This window comes from Mesoplodon densirostris, chromosome 4, assembly GCF_025265405.1.
Source record: "Mesoplodon densirostris isolate mMesDen1 chromosome 4, mMesDen1 primary haplotype, whole genome shotgun sequence".
NCBI classification, from domain to species: Eukaryota; Metazoa; Chordata; class Mammalia; order Artiodactyla; family Ziphiidae; genus Mesoplodon; species Mesoplodon densirostris.
The window spans coordinates 152,939,119-152,952,569 of NC_082664.1; the positions used below are offsets into that span (position 1 = coordinate 152,939,119).

A 13,451-nucleotide genomic window follows, 5' to 3' on the forward strand; every position below is an offset into this window, starting at 1 on the left:
CCCTCGGGCCGCCCTCCGCGGCTCCTGTGACCCCCGCGGGCCGCCGTACGTCCCCGCGGGCCGCTGTGGACCGTGCCGGCCGCCATAGCAGTGCTCCCACCCCCGCCCGGACCGGCCTTTCAAGATGGCTCCCGCGCCCCGCTCCCCCCCGGCGCTCTCGCTGAGGGCCGAGCAGCGGCGCAAGGCGCCAGCCTCGCGTTCCGACTCCCGCGCGGCCTAGAGGCCAGCAGCGGCCGGCCGCCGGCCTGCGCGCGCCGTCTCTCGGGGCGGGGCGGCACGCCGGGCCCCTTCCGGGGATGGGCCCGGGCTCCTCCCCGCTCGGGCGGGCGCTCAGCCGTGTCCACGCCCGTCAGCCCGACCGGCCCGGCTGGCCGCAGACCGAGCCCGGGCGGCCGCACGGGGAACTCTCAGCCAGCGGGCGTCGAGAGGCGGATCCCGGGCCCCGACCGGGACGGGCCGAGCCGAGCAGGCGGCGGCACCATGTTCTCGCTCAAGCCGCCCAGACCCACGTTCAGGTCCTACCTCCTGCCGCCGCCCCAGGTAAACAGCCGTCTCCCCGCGGCGCCCTCTCCTCGCGTTTCCGGGGAGCCGAATGCGGGCAGGCCCAGGAGACTGCCCCGTCCCCCGTCCCCCGGACCCCGGCGCGGGGAAGCCGCCTTCCCGGGAGCCCCGCTGGCTCGGTGGAAACTTGCAAAACTCCGCCGCAGCCGTTCTCGGCTCCGAGACGGGACTCCAGGGAGCGATCGGAGTTGGGATTTATTTAGCCCTTCGCCTGGCGACGGTCCCCGCCGTGACCGCCGGCAGGATCGCATCGCCTGTGGGCACCTAGTGGAAGGGGTTACCTACCTGTCGTAAATGTGAACATCTGGAAGCGGCACTGGCGGTTGTAGTATTTTTATGGCCAGACTCTCAATTCCATCACGAGCAGATCCTTACAAGAGTTCGGTAAAAATGTGTAAGAATTTAAGTGGGGGGATACGTGTCTGTTGCCTGTGTCATCACCTAGAAGATAAAATTTGCTTTCATCGCTCAGCCGGGAAAAAAGTTTTGATTTTGATTTGTTGTGCTAATGTATTTCAGACTGACGATAATATTAATTCAGAACCGAAGATTAAAAAACTGGAGCCCGTTCTTTTGCCAGGTAAACATGAGTGTTCTAACAGATACTTTAGTAATGTGTTTTGGCCTAAGATTATTCTACCAGCTAGTACCATGTGGTTAACTTTCCTCATTTACTTTAAACTTTAGCCACTTAAAAATCTAACGACTGAGGATGGAAAAAAAAAAAAACGGATTGGTTAGAACTAAAGGACAGCAACAAAAAGTAATGATTAATTGGTGTTTGTCCTTGAAAACTGAAGCATCGTAGAAAACTGTCAAGAATACCACTACCTTATTTCCTTTTCGTCTCCTGAAATGTTCTTTTTTAAAGCGATCATGAATTGCTTAGGTGGTGAAAGGACTTTTTGCCCTTCTTGTCCATCTGCAATTTCATGCATTCATGGTTAATAATCAAATCACATTTCAGTAGTATACAAAGCAACTTTTATTATGTCTGGGTCTCTATACCAATAACAAAGCTTAGTGAACTTTGAATTACTTACTCGGCAATTGTTTTTTGAAGGTGTCAGCTGTGTTTGCAAATCTTGTTTCAATTTAGAATAGGGTTTCCCGACAGAGACACTATAGACATTTTGGGCCTGATAATTCTTTGTTGTAGGGTTGTCCTGTGCATTGCAGGATGTTTAGCAGCATCCCTGGCCTCTACCCCCTAGATGCCAGGAGCATCACCTCCTCTACCGCCTACTTGTGGGAACCAGAATGTCTCCAGACATTGCCAAACCCTTTTGTTAGGGGGTGGGGGGAACCCTAGGGGCAAAATTTTCCCCCTGTGGAGAAGCACTGGTTTAGAACAAAATTGACATTCGAAGACCTTAGAGGTACAGGTAAGAATTGATGGTAAATCGGAGATTAGTTTTAAAGCATATAATGCATTTATTTGATTGGTATTTTGAGGTGTATAATAATTATATAACAGCTAGGAAGTCAGTTGTTTAATCTGATTATTGGGGAAAGTAGCCAGGAAAGCCTCTTGTAAACATGAAATATAATCAAATACCAGTTTGTGTGGCTACTATCAACATTTTAAAATCTCAGTTGTTACTTAATGCTAAATCTGATAAAATGATTAGAACTCTATAGGTAGTAATTGAACAAATAGGGTAACTTAAAATTTTGTGCTTTAAAATTTTAAATATTAAGTAGGAACAAACAAATTTAAAACATAAACCTATGGTTCCCTATTATAGATGTTAACTCTTAAAATTGTTTTAAACTGTATTTGGGAGTTAGTTATAAATATTTTCCCTTTATTTTTAGCCAAATGCTTTTTAGCCAAACAGTGTGTACTAAATAATCCTTTGTACTTGTCCTCAAAGTGAACAATAGAATTAATAAGTAACCTTTGCTCCCTGTGCCTGCTCTGTTTTGGTCTTAGTCACTCCAGGCATTTAAACAACCCTGTGGCAAACAGTGCTCTTCCTGAATGAGTGCCTGTGAGCTATTGAACTTTGGGTCCTTTTACCCTGAGCAGGCCCTGTTCTTTGATTCCCCCCTTCTGATATTTGATTTGATTTGACACTAATAAACCACATGGTCTTAGCTACAAATGATAGTGCTTGGTTTTCTTTAGTTAATTTCTATATTTAAGCTTTGCTTGTGAAATTGTTACTAAATATCAGTAAGCTCAAAGAACTTTACATTGAGGGATTATCTGTTCTATAGAATTAACTAAAAACTTACCTTTCTGTTAAAAAGTCAGCGTTTTCTGGGGAAGTTGTAAACCCATTTCCTGACTGTCAGTGGTTTACTTGTCTTAGAAATCATAGCTAAGTCTGGATCCCCTGACCCGTGGTAGCTTTTCTTCACCGGCTCCGTGTGTGCATACGTGATGGCTTTGGCACCCAGCATTCTGCTTGCACCTAACCTATTCCTCACAGAACATTTAGTCAATGCTAAATTAGTGTGTCTTTGCCCTCCTTCCCCACCCCTTCTGTTCTTACCTTCCCATCCTGGTCTTCCCACGCTCTTCCCGTTCTTTCTGTCTGACCCCCCCATCATGGTCTCTGTGCCCTGCTTCACCTCTAACCTCACCAACTCCTGCTAGAACCTCTGTTGCTCCCTTTTCAGCCTGTGAAATCTGGAAGACAAGTGGAGAGTAACTGAAGCATTGGTGATCTATAAGACCTGGGCTGCGCTAGGGCTTTGCCTAAGAGGGCTTCATATTATAGTTCTGGCCTTCATTATAGTCAGAAACCAAGAGAAAACTTGGCCAAGTCACCTGCGGCTTTGCACAGACACGCGAAACAAGGAAGTAATTGTTCAGAGGTATAGTGTTGGACGTTATGCTTTGGCAAAATGCCTTGGGTTCAAGGATATCCTACTTCAGTTGCCCAAAGTTTGAACTTTTAATTCAATAAGCAGATGAAAATTGAAACAAAATCAATTGTTTATTTGCAGTTACCAAGTGCTCTGTTGAACTTAACGAGGCTGAATTTAAAATGATCTTCAGCTTTTATTAAACAAAGAAAACAGAAGAAATTGACTAGGAATTTAATTTAGATTGTGGTTTATGTTAGTAATATTCAGCTTGCCTGGTTCATGAAACTCCTTGAGATGGAGATTGTATCTAATTTAGTTTTGTGGTACCCAGTGTCCAGCATAGTGCATCGAGATGCTGGTTGAGTGAATGACAGTGAAAGGACCCCTCAGACCACTTGCTTACTTTTAATTTTATTTATTATTATTATTTTTTTTTGCGGTACGCGGGCCTCTCACTGTTGTGGCCTCTCCCGTGGCGGAGCACAGGCTTCGGACGCGCAGGCTCAGCGGCCATGGCTCACGGGCCCAGCCGCTCCGCAGCATGTGGGATCTTCCCGGACCGGGGCACGAACCCGTGTCCCCTGCATCGGCAGGCGGACTCTCAACCACTGCGCCACCAGGGAAGCCCAGACCACCTGCTTAAATTGTTCCCGTAGCCATGCGTGCGTGTGCACATACACAGACAAACAGACCAACTCTCAGGTTTAGGAGGAAGGGGGAGACTCTTACTTTATGCCCTGTGTCTTGCTCTCTCCCAAAGCCACACTTCTCAAGAAAATTGTTCCTGAGCCTAGAACTGAAATACAGCGCTCTGTCAAAGCACCTGGCCTTTGCCTAGGCTTTCTCTTCACCTTCCCGTCATTACCTGAATCTCATTCTTTAACTATTGTGTTGTGTGTGTAAAATCACCCCAATCCTTTTGAAAAGAGGGAGAGTATGAATTTTAACCTGTGTATGTGTGTGTGTGTGTTCCAGCATATATTTGTGAGAGCAGGTGTTGCCACACTAAGCTTGTGTCTGTTTGGGTAGCTGCTGGGCTGGTGGATCCATTCACTGAGCCTGTGAGTACCTCCTGGGTTCCTGGCTTCATGCTAGCTGGAAGGTGCTGGAGGAGGAGTGGGCTTGAATCGCAGCAGGGCTGGGGCAAGCTCCATGCTGCCTGTGGACAAGGCAGAAGACTGTGACCTGGACCAGTGGTTCCCAGATTCTAGTCATGGCCTGGCTGGCATCAGATCTGGATGAAGTTTTTATCAGCCCTTGGTCAAATTGAGAAAATAAGAAAAATGCAGCTTTTTTCCATAAAGCTAAATTGATTTGCTTTAAATTCCGAGATTATGTCCTTCCAGCTTCTTTGGTGTAGATATGTTCTTCTTTTTGTAGCTGTGACTTTAAAAAAGTTTTTAAGTTAGCCCTTGTGTAGGTTCCCCGAATTATTTTTGTAGTATACCTGATTTGTGGAATCTGAACTGGAAGTCACTCCGTGAAATTATTGTAACATTATAGGTACAATTTAATGAACACTCACACAGAGAACATCAGTTGTTTTATCTGCCTGGAGTCTTTCCACCATCTTCTGAAAAATGCACCCTCTCTCTTCTGACAAATTCTCCTTCCCCTTCTCCACCCAGCCCGGGGTTCTCGTGTGGCCAGCAAAGATGATAACCCACCCCCAGACTGCTAGCGTGAGCACAGGTTTGCCTCTGGATGTTTTCAGATTGGTACTGAGGAAAGAGATCCTTTTCTATAGCGCCATCCGTGGCTGAAGCACCAGCAAACTTGTCCAAAAGAATGATGTCACGTGTTGAGAGCGGCAGAGGCAGAACCCCGAGGGAGAGTTCTGATGGTCCCATTTTCCTTGAAGTCCAGCTGACACCAGAGCCACAGAATTTTTCTTTTTGCCAAGCTAGTTCCGGGCATGTTTCTGACACTTTCAACTAAGATCCTTAACTAATATATGATATAGCTTACAGGTCACTCCTCATGACAGCCCTGTCAGGAAGGTACCAGTTGAGAAAACTATACAAGTCAGAGGTTAAGTAACTTGCCCAGTGTTGCCCAGCCAGCAAGGGCAGAGCCAGGATTAGGAGCCTGACTCCCAGGCTGTGCCTTTAACCACTGAGCAGCAGGGCCCGCCTGACTCTGCTGACACCAGGGTCCAGATTGATGCTGTGGGATTGGATAGCGGGTGGGTTGGATGTCGTCCTAGAGGGCGTGCTCTGTCCCCGGCTCTGCCCTTTCCACAGCAGACAGATCTGACCCAGCTTGACAGGCAACTTTCAAACGATTTCAGCTGCCAGAAAATGGAATGTCTCAGGAGTCAGTGGACTTCCTGTCTCTGGCCGAGCTGAGCAGAGGCTGGTGGAATGCCAACGGCTTTGTCGTAAGGGGATGAGATTTGCAGCGAGTGGGGCTCGGTGGGCTTTCTCTCTCCTCTCTCTCTCTCTGGGACATGATTTTTTTTAAAAATATTTATTTATTTATTTTGGCTGCACCGGGTCTCAGTTGCAGCACACAGTATCTTCATTGCGACATGTACACGGGATCTAGTTCACCGACCAGGGACTGAACCCGGGTCCCCTGCATTGGGAGCGTGGAGTCTTACCCAGTGGACCACCAGGGAGGTCCCAGGGACGTGATCTTTTTAGAGATCTGTGGGGTGGGAGGGGGACGGCCTGAAGTGCTGTGGCCACGGCCTGAGTTGATGGTTGAGTGGGTACTGACTGCTCATTCCGTACTGCTTGGTAGAGGGGGAGCAGCCGAAGAAGAGGGCTCCTGCCCTGAGTCTCAGTTCACTGGCAAGTGCTTCAGTGGAGGAGAGCTGAGGTTGTGCAGGCTCGGAGGAAGGGCACCTGAGCCGCATTTGGGGAGGGCCTGGCTGTCGGGAGAGGACTCGTGCTCTGCCCAGTGGTGCCCGCTAAGACTCAGCCTCTGTGCACAGGCGGGGGTCGGCTCGGCCCTCCCTCTTCCATCTGCAGTGCCAGCAGCACTTCCATTAGGAGATTAGCTAGTAGATCGATAATGAATGCGCTGATTGTCCGAGTCTTTTGTAATCAGATCAGAAAAGGATACGACCTAGGGCCATCCAGAAAATGAAAATAGCCATTGTTGGGCAGCTGTCTTGTTTATTGCTTTTTTTTTTTTTTTTTTTTTTTTTACATGTTCACTGTTTGGACCATTTATGTACTACTGTCCTCTACCTCACTGTACATCTTATTTCCTCAACTAGATTGTGAATCCCTTAAAGCAGACTGTCTCTTTCAGGTGTTTTTTGTTTTGATTTGGTTTTTTGTAGATAGGCTTTAGAGATCCTTGTAGACTGAATTTCATAGTATTTTAATTCTTAGATATCCTGCTTTTGAAAGACAGAAGGCCTTGTAACTGCTCCTTGGAACCGTGAATGGTTTAACCAACTGCGGTGTCTTAGCATTGGGTCTGTGCCTCACCTGGACAACCTTCTTCTGAGGGTTTGGAGCCGTTCATTCCTCCAGTGCCTGTTACAGGACCTCCGGTCACCTCCTTACTCCTGACCTTGCAGCTCCTGCTCAGAAACTCTTCGTGAACCCCCTTAAGGAAAATCCTGCTTAAACCAAAAATAAAATCCAAAGTCTGTAACCTCTGTAGTTTGCTGACACTCACCTTGCTGACCTCTGCGCTGTTTCCCAATGTTGATATCTGCTTCACTCAGACCCAGATGCCTTTTTCCTTATTCAGGCCTTTGTTTTTGTGATCATGTGTTCTCTCTGTCTTAACCCTCATCTGCCTTCAAGATTTTCCTCTGGTCTCTTCCTGAGGTCTGCACTGCTGACCTTCCTCCAGCCCCCATCGTGGGTAGCTCTTACTGGACGTGGTACTTGATTCCGTGCTTTTTTGTATCGTGCGTGACCCTGTGAGTACCAGGAGTGGCCTCCGATGTCTTGTGCTCATCTTGTACAGAGTTTCAGCTTCCCTTAGTAACTGTTAGGCCACTTTAATTCCTGAAGTTCACTGCAGCTCAGGTGGCACTTGGACTACCGTGGCTTTAATGTTGGAAGTCCTGCACGCCAGGAATCCCCAGTCCCAGGCTGTCTGGGATGGTCACTCACTGAATGTAAAGCCACAGACTGAGCTATGCCTTGGGCCTGTGCACATTCCATAGGTTAATTAGTTACTGTGTACAGTGAGGCTTTGTCTTAAACTATTTTTCAAGCTAAAATTTATGGGAAAAATTATTTTAATTCATCAAACATGTATTGACTTTCTAAATGTGTAAGGTATTATGAAAGATAATGTGACATAGTTTTTAGTTCTCAGGGAGTAAAAAACTTCCCTACCTATACCATTTGGAGACTTATTAATTTTAATTATATTTCCTTTCTTATTTATCTTTACAGATGAAAGGGTCTCGAGAAAACAAACTTTGATGATTTGTTGATTCCTTCCCAGGTTATAGTAGAACATCTTGGCCCATCATCTTCTAGTTTAGACAGTTTTTTCTTTGGTGCTTTTTGCATACCCTGCACTGAAGCTCGCTTCCTGCTTTTTCTTTCGTGCGGCCCCCGTTGCTTCCTGCCCGTGGTGTGCTGGCAAGTGCCTGGTGCTGAGGGTCCTCCCACATGGCTGGCAGCACACCGCCCTCCTGCCGGAAAAGCCCAGGAGGACGGTCTCTGGGAGCTTTGAAGCTTCAGTTCCAAGTTTCCTCCTCAAGGTCACTAATTTAAAATGTAGCAAGAACCGTCTGGTTGCTCTTCTGTTTCTGCATCTGTCCCCTCTGGGAAGAGGCACTGTGAATCCCCTGTTTCTCTCCCGCCTGTGAGCTGGTTTCCTGGCCCACAGGACTGCAGTTCATGCCTGGCAGTAGCTGAGGACAGTTCCTACCCAGGGTTCCCGCTTTTTTTATAAAGTGTGAGCAGAGAGCCGTGCTGCATGATCCATGTATTTTATTTTATTTTTTATTTATTTATTTATTTATTTTTGCAGTACGCGGGCCTCTCACTGCTGTGGCCTCTCCCGTTGCGGAGCACAGGCTCCGGACGCGCAGGCTCAGCGGCCATGGCTCACGGGCCCAGCCGTTCCATGGCATGTGGGATCCTCCCGGACCGGGGCACGAACCCGTGTCCCCTGCATCGGCAGGCGGACTCCCAACCACTGTGCCACCAGGGAAGCCCGATCCATGTATCTTAGAGAGTGCTTCCATGTGAACAAAATTTAGTGTCATCAACTAAAACTCAAGTCAGGTTAACTTGGCGCTTATTTTATTACATGCTTATGATAATAAGAAGTCCCAGTTCAGCATCTCCCCGGAAGTGCCCTCCTTTTCTTCTTTCCCTCCATCCCACCCTACTTCTTTCTATCCCACAGGCCCATTTCCACTCTCCACTTAGAAAGCTACGTAACAGTTTTCCTTCAAAGACCATAGCCCAGTGGGTCCCTATTTTACTGTTGTTGCTGTTGTTTCGTATATTTCTTGTCCATCTTCTTTTCTTTAGTAGTTTTATTTTTAAATAAACTTGGATTTGTAAAAGGGTACAGATAGTTAACACATACTCTTCACCCAGCTTCCCCTAATGTTAATATCTTATAACCTCGATAAATTTAGCTGAACTAAGAAACTAACAGTACTATTAACTAATCTGCAAGTTTTATTGACATTTCCCTAGTTTTTTCACTAATGGCCATTATTTTAGCGCCCCTGCCAGGACACCATGTCTCCCTAGTCTCCAGCCTGTGACAGTTTCTCCATCTTTACTGATGGCTGATGAATTCTTTCATCTTGGCTCCTCTATCCTTTTGAAATGTTCTCCTCTCAGAGTCTCTCTCTCTGTCTCTCTCTCTCTCTCTTTCTGTCTCTCTCTCTCTCTCTCCCACCCCCATTCCCCCTCTCTTTTTCCCTTCCCTACTTTCTGGCATTCTGGAACTATCAGAAGCTCCAGATTCAGTATGTCTTTCCTCTGCCCCAGCCCTGGAGTCAAACATTTCTCCAGTGAGTCCTGGTTCCTTTTATTGGAAAATGGTATTTAAATGTGGTTTGTTACTGGAGGCGTTTTCAGGAGACAGAGTAGAAAATAAACACGTGCACACTAAGCCATGTATACACACACCTCCCTTTGTTTCTTTACCTCTCTCTCTTTGTATATATTAAGATATACCTGAGTTTATACCAATGTCTCAGATTCTAATCTAGCCCCACAGAGTTCATTCACAGATTTGTGCTTCATTGTGCTGTTTTATGATGGAGGATGGGAAGCAGAGCAGTTAGGCCTGGATTTCAGCTTCACTTCTGCTGAGGGCTGTGGCTCACTGGTGAGAAAGGAATCTTTGGACCTGACTGTGGCAGACACATTCCGGGGGAAGGTTGTGGGTCCTCAGTGCTGCTGAGCAGGCCTCCCGAGCTCTGAGGGCACCGTACCATTGCAGGTGGAAAGTGCCTTTCCTCTGAGAGGATGTGCCTGAGTGCTTCTTCCAAGGCTTGTTTCACATAATGTTAAGAGTTGTCACTTCAGTGACCATCTCTAGCACAGAGCTGGGCAAGCTTTTCCTGTGAAGTCCCAGACAGTAAATGTTTGAGACATTTCAGGCCGTGAGGTCTCTGTTGCAAGTACTTAGCTCTGCCTTTGTCCCGTGGAAGCAGTCATAGACGGTACACAAATGAATAAGCATGGATAGGTTTCAGTAAAGCTGTATTTACAAAAACCAGGGGGCTGCATCTGGGTTGGCCAAGCCCTGGACCCATTAAATGCCTTCTCCTCCTTTTATCTTTGTCGCATTCTCGCTGCCTTTGTGGACTGGATGTGTTACATTTGTGCCCTTGGTAAGAGAGTCGGGTTGGTGGAGAAGTGCTGCCCAAGAACGTGCATCATAAACACGGGTGGCTGACGGCACTAGTGTGGCCGTGTGTCCTGTCCCACAAGTCCTCCATCTCTTCCTTTCCACTGGTAGATTTTGCAATTCTCTGTGCGTGTGGTAGGCGAGCAGGGGTGGCTCTGGGACAGTTTTCTGACTTCATGTGCATTTACCCGCCAGCACTTATCTCCTGACCCTCTTGGCGCGTGGCTGTGTTACGTCACTGGTTTCTGTCTGTCTGGAACCGCTCCTGCTCCATTGGTGGTGCTGGTCTGGTGAACCCGGAGCAGTGAAGTGGTTCATTCACTCGGGTGTTCAGCACTCATTGACCAGGCCCCTGCCCCATGCTGAGCCTTTGCCTTGCAACTAAAATGTCAGCATCAGAGAAAAACCAGTCCGTTTTCTACCCTCATGGGGCATGTGATCCTGAGGGTGAGACAGGCAATGGTTTTGAAATATGTAGAGTATGCATAATTGCAGCTGTGGTAAGTGCTGGGAATTACAGGTAAATGATGCTGTGACTGAGGGAGTTAATCTAGGCACGGAGAGTTTTTAAGGCATTCCTGAGAAAGCGATTGGGCTGAGGCAGGAGAGCATATTCCAGGCAATGGGCACAGCATGTGTGAAGACCCTGGGTCTTTGCAGTCCGGCCCCTGAGAGGGACTAAAAGGCCAGTGTGGCTGGAGAGGGAGAATGAGGACAGCGGTGGGGCTCAGGGTGCGGGGGGTGGGGAGGAGGGCGGACAGCCATGTGGAGGAGGCTTGTCTGCAGAAGAGACAATTACTCCATTGGTCTGAGCCGAGAATTTGACATGAGCACGTTTGAATTGAATCCTCAAGTAAATGTTAGGGTTCTGTTCTTAAAACTCGTGCATTTAAGAACTTTGAATAAAAGTTATTTTTGCAGTTCACATTTATTATAACATTTTATTTAAGAGAGAGGATTGTTTTGAGACTCTAGTTGCTCTCTGTGAATTGGTGGGTGTTTGGGGCTTGTCAGCAACGGTTCTGTCCATCTCTGTTAGAGGTGTTTGTACTGACAGAAATAGGCCAAAGTAGCTCAGTACCCTAACTACCATGGACCCTAGAGGATGATTACTTAAAAATGTCCCTGGGTCTGGTTGCATTTTAGAACTTGAAATTAAGGACTAATGATGACCAAGCTTTAAATCAATTGCAGAAAATTATTCTCTTCAAAGAACATTAAAACTTTTGTTTTAGTTTCTTATATTTATTTATTTAGTCTTCCCTTTTAACTCTAAAGCTATATTTTAAAGTTTTATTGCCAACTAAGTTATAATGTGAGTGCAGAGGGAAATTCAATTTGTCTTTATGGAATGTATTTTAAAATAAATAGATTGCATTATTAATTTTGAGGTTAATACTGCACTGTTTCTCATACTGAACTGTCTTAGGAAGGAATCGGAGATATCGGTTTGGGAGATCAAGTCACATGTTAATAAAATACAAATATCCCGTCAAGTAATACTCTGAAGGAGACAGTGCAGCTTATTTCTTCTCCAGGGTGCCTTTCGGTAAATAAATAATGAGAGGCAGCATGGCATAGTAAAGAATGCAGACTCCAGCTCAGCCCTTCTGGTTGAACCATCTCAGACCCTTAAGCTCTTTGTGCCTCAGTTTCTGTATCTTACAAATGGAGCACGATGCCCCATTGTGACTGTTACCGACGTGAGGTCCTGGTTCAGTGTTTCTTCTTATCATCATCATGAAATCTTCCTTCTAGGTCACACAGCGACTGTTGACATTTTATGGTGTGGTTGTAGCTCACACAATGATATGTTTCTTTTTGTCAAGGAGAAATTGTCGTAAATGAAGTCAATTTTGTGAGAAAATGCATCGCATCGGACACAAGTCAATACGATTTGTGGGGAAAACTGATATGCAGTAACTTCAAAATTTCCTTTATTACGGATAATCCAGTGCCATTACAGGTGTGTTTGATTTGTATGCTGTTTAATCATATCAGGGCTTTTGACTCTAAGCAGTACGTATGATCAATATTATATAAAGCACAGATATGGGAAAATTATAATAAAATTATTAATAAGTGATTAATATAAGGTTGGGAATGTATTATATTAAAATTCAAAATAAAGTTTAAGGAGACTGTTGAGACTTGAGGAGTATAATTAGTGAGATGGTTTTAAGTCACATTGCTGTGTTTATCCTCTGTGATCTTTGCTTATATATCCTTTTCAAAAAAGGAGTTATTATTTCCTTCTAAATCTTTTAACCTATCTATAAAAACAAAGATATCCTTTTTTACTACTCATAAAGAGAAAAAATTATATAGCAAATAATTTCATAGATGCTGCACATTTTACATATTTTATAGTATCTTTAACTAGTATTTTTCCAAAAAAGTCAAATTCTCATTTCAAATTTCTAGTAGTTAGAATGAAGAAAAATATTGATAAAGTTTTTCTTTAATAACCCTCTTGCTATTTTATTTTCTTACTGGAAAACAACAGTTCCATATAATTTGAGTTTTCAAAAAGTCAGTCATTCATTTGCCTAACTTAAAAATCCTGGACTTTTCCTCAACTCCTATTTTCTGTTTTGATTTGTAAAGTGTTATATATACACTTTTACTCCCTAGACCTTTATTTGTAATAGTAATATTTGTATGTTAACTCTAAACTTTTGACTGAAGCACGTAACTATGAATAAGTGTATTCCAATCTATTGCAATCTGTAGGTATATTTAGACTAAATTTAAGGCATTTACAGATACCCAGTATGTAGAGATACTAGCTTATTTGGCTGTAAACTTGGGTTTTTCCTTTTATTTTTGGCTTTATTTCAATCTTTGGCCCCAGATTTCACTATAAATGAGACCCATGTACCTGGAATAGCTTAAATCCGATACCACTAATAGGAAAAATAAGCCAGTGTCCTACCAACAGAAGGTTAATAGCATCAACAATGTCCTTAGTCTGAAAGTGTGTATAAAAAATGGGTTTAAAAAAGCTGTAGTTTGACTAAAGATTTTTATTTTGAGTAGACTTTCTGCTGTAAAAAGTTATTTTCTGCTCTAAAATCTCTATTGTGAAAATCAAGCCATGATTTTACCCATTAAAATCTGATGACTTTGGAGCCCCCCTTTTTTTTTTATTATTTTAGTGGCAGTTTAACCAGAACTAGATATGCAAGTGTTTGCCTGTGAAGTGATTGACAGTATAATATTACATATCCTGTATGTTATAATGACATTGTAGTATATAACTTGAC

The 13,451-nt window shown here is 45.0% G+C and overlaps 1 protein-coding gene across 1 annotated transcript in view; it reads left to right on the top strand.

Moving 5' to 3' along the window:
- Positions 1 to 302: 302 nt before the first annotated feature.
- MTMR10 (myotubularin related protein 10) overlaps positions 303 to 13,451 on the top strand; it is a 45,692-nt gene continuing 32,543 nt past the window's right edge. The window contains exons 1-3 of the mRNA XM_060097501.1: positions 303 to 540; positions 1,081 to 1,141; positions 12,015 to 12,151. Of these exons, the coding sequence (XP_059953484.1) occupies positions 481 to 540; positions 1,081 to 1,141; positions 12,015 to 12,151 (258 nt within the window). The 5' untranslated portion in view covers positions 303 to 480. The remainder of the gene's footprint in view (positions 541 to 1,080; positions 1,142 to 12,014; positions 12,152 to 13,451) is intronic.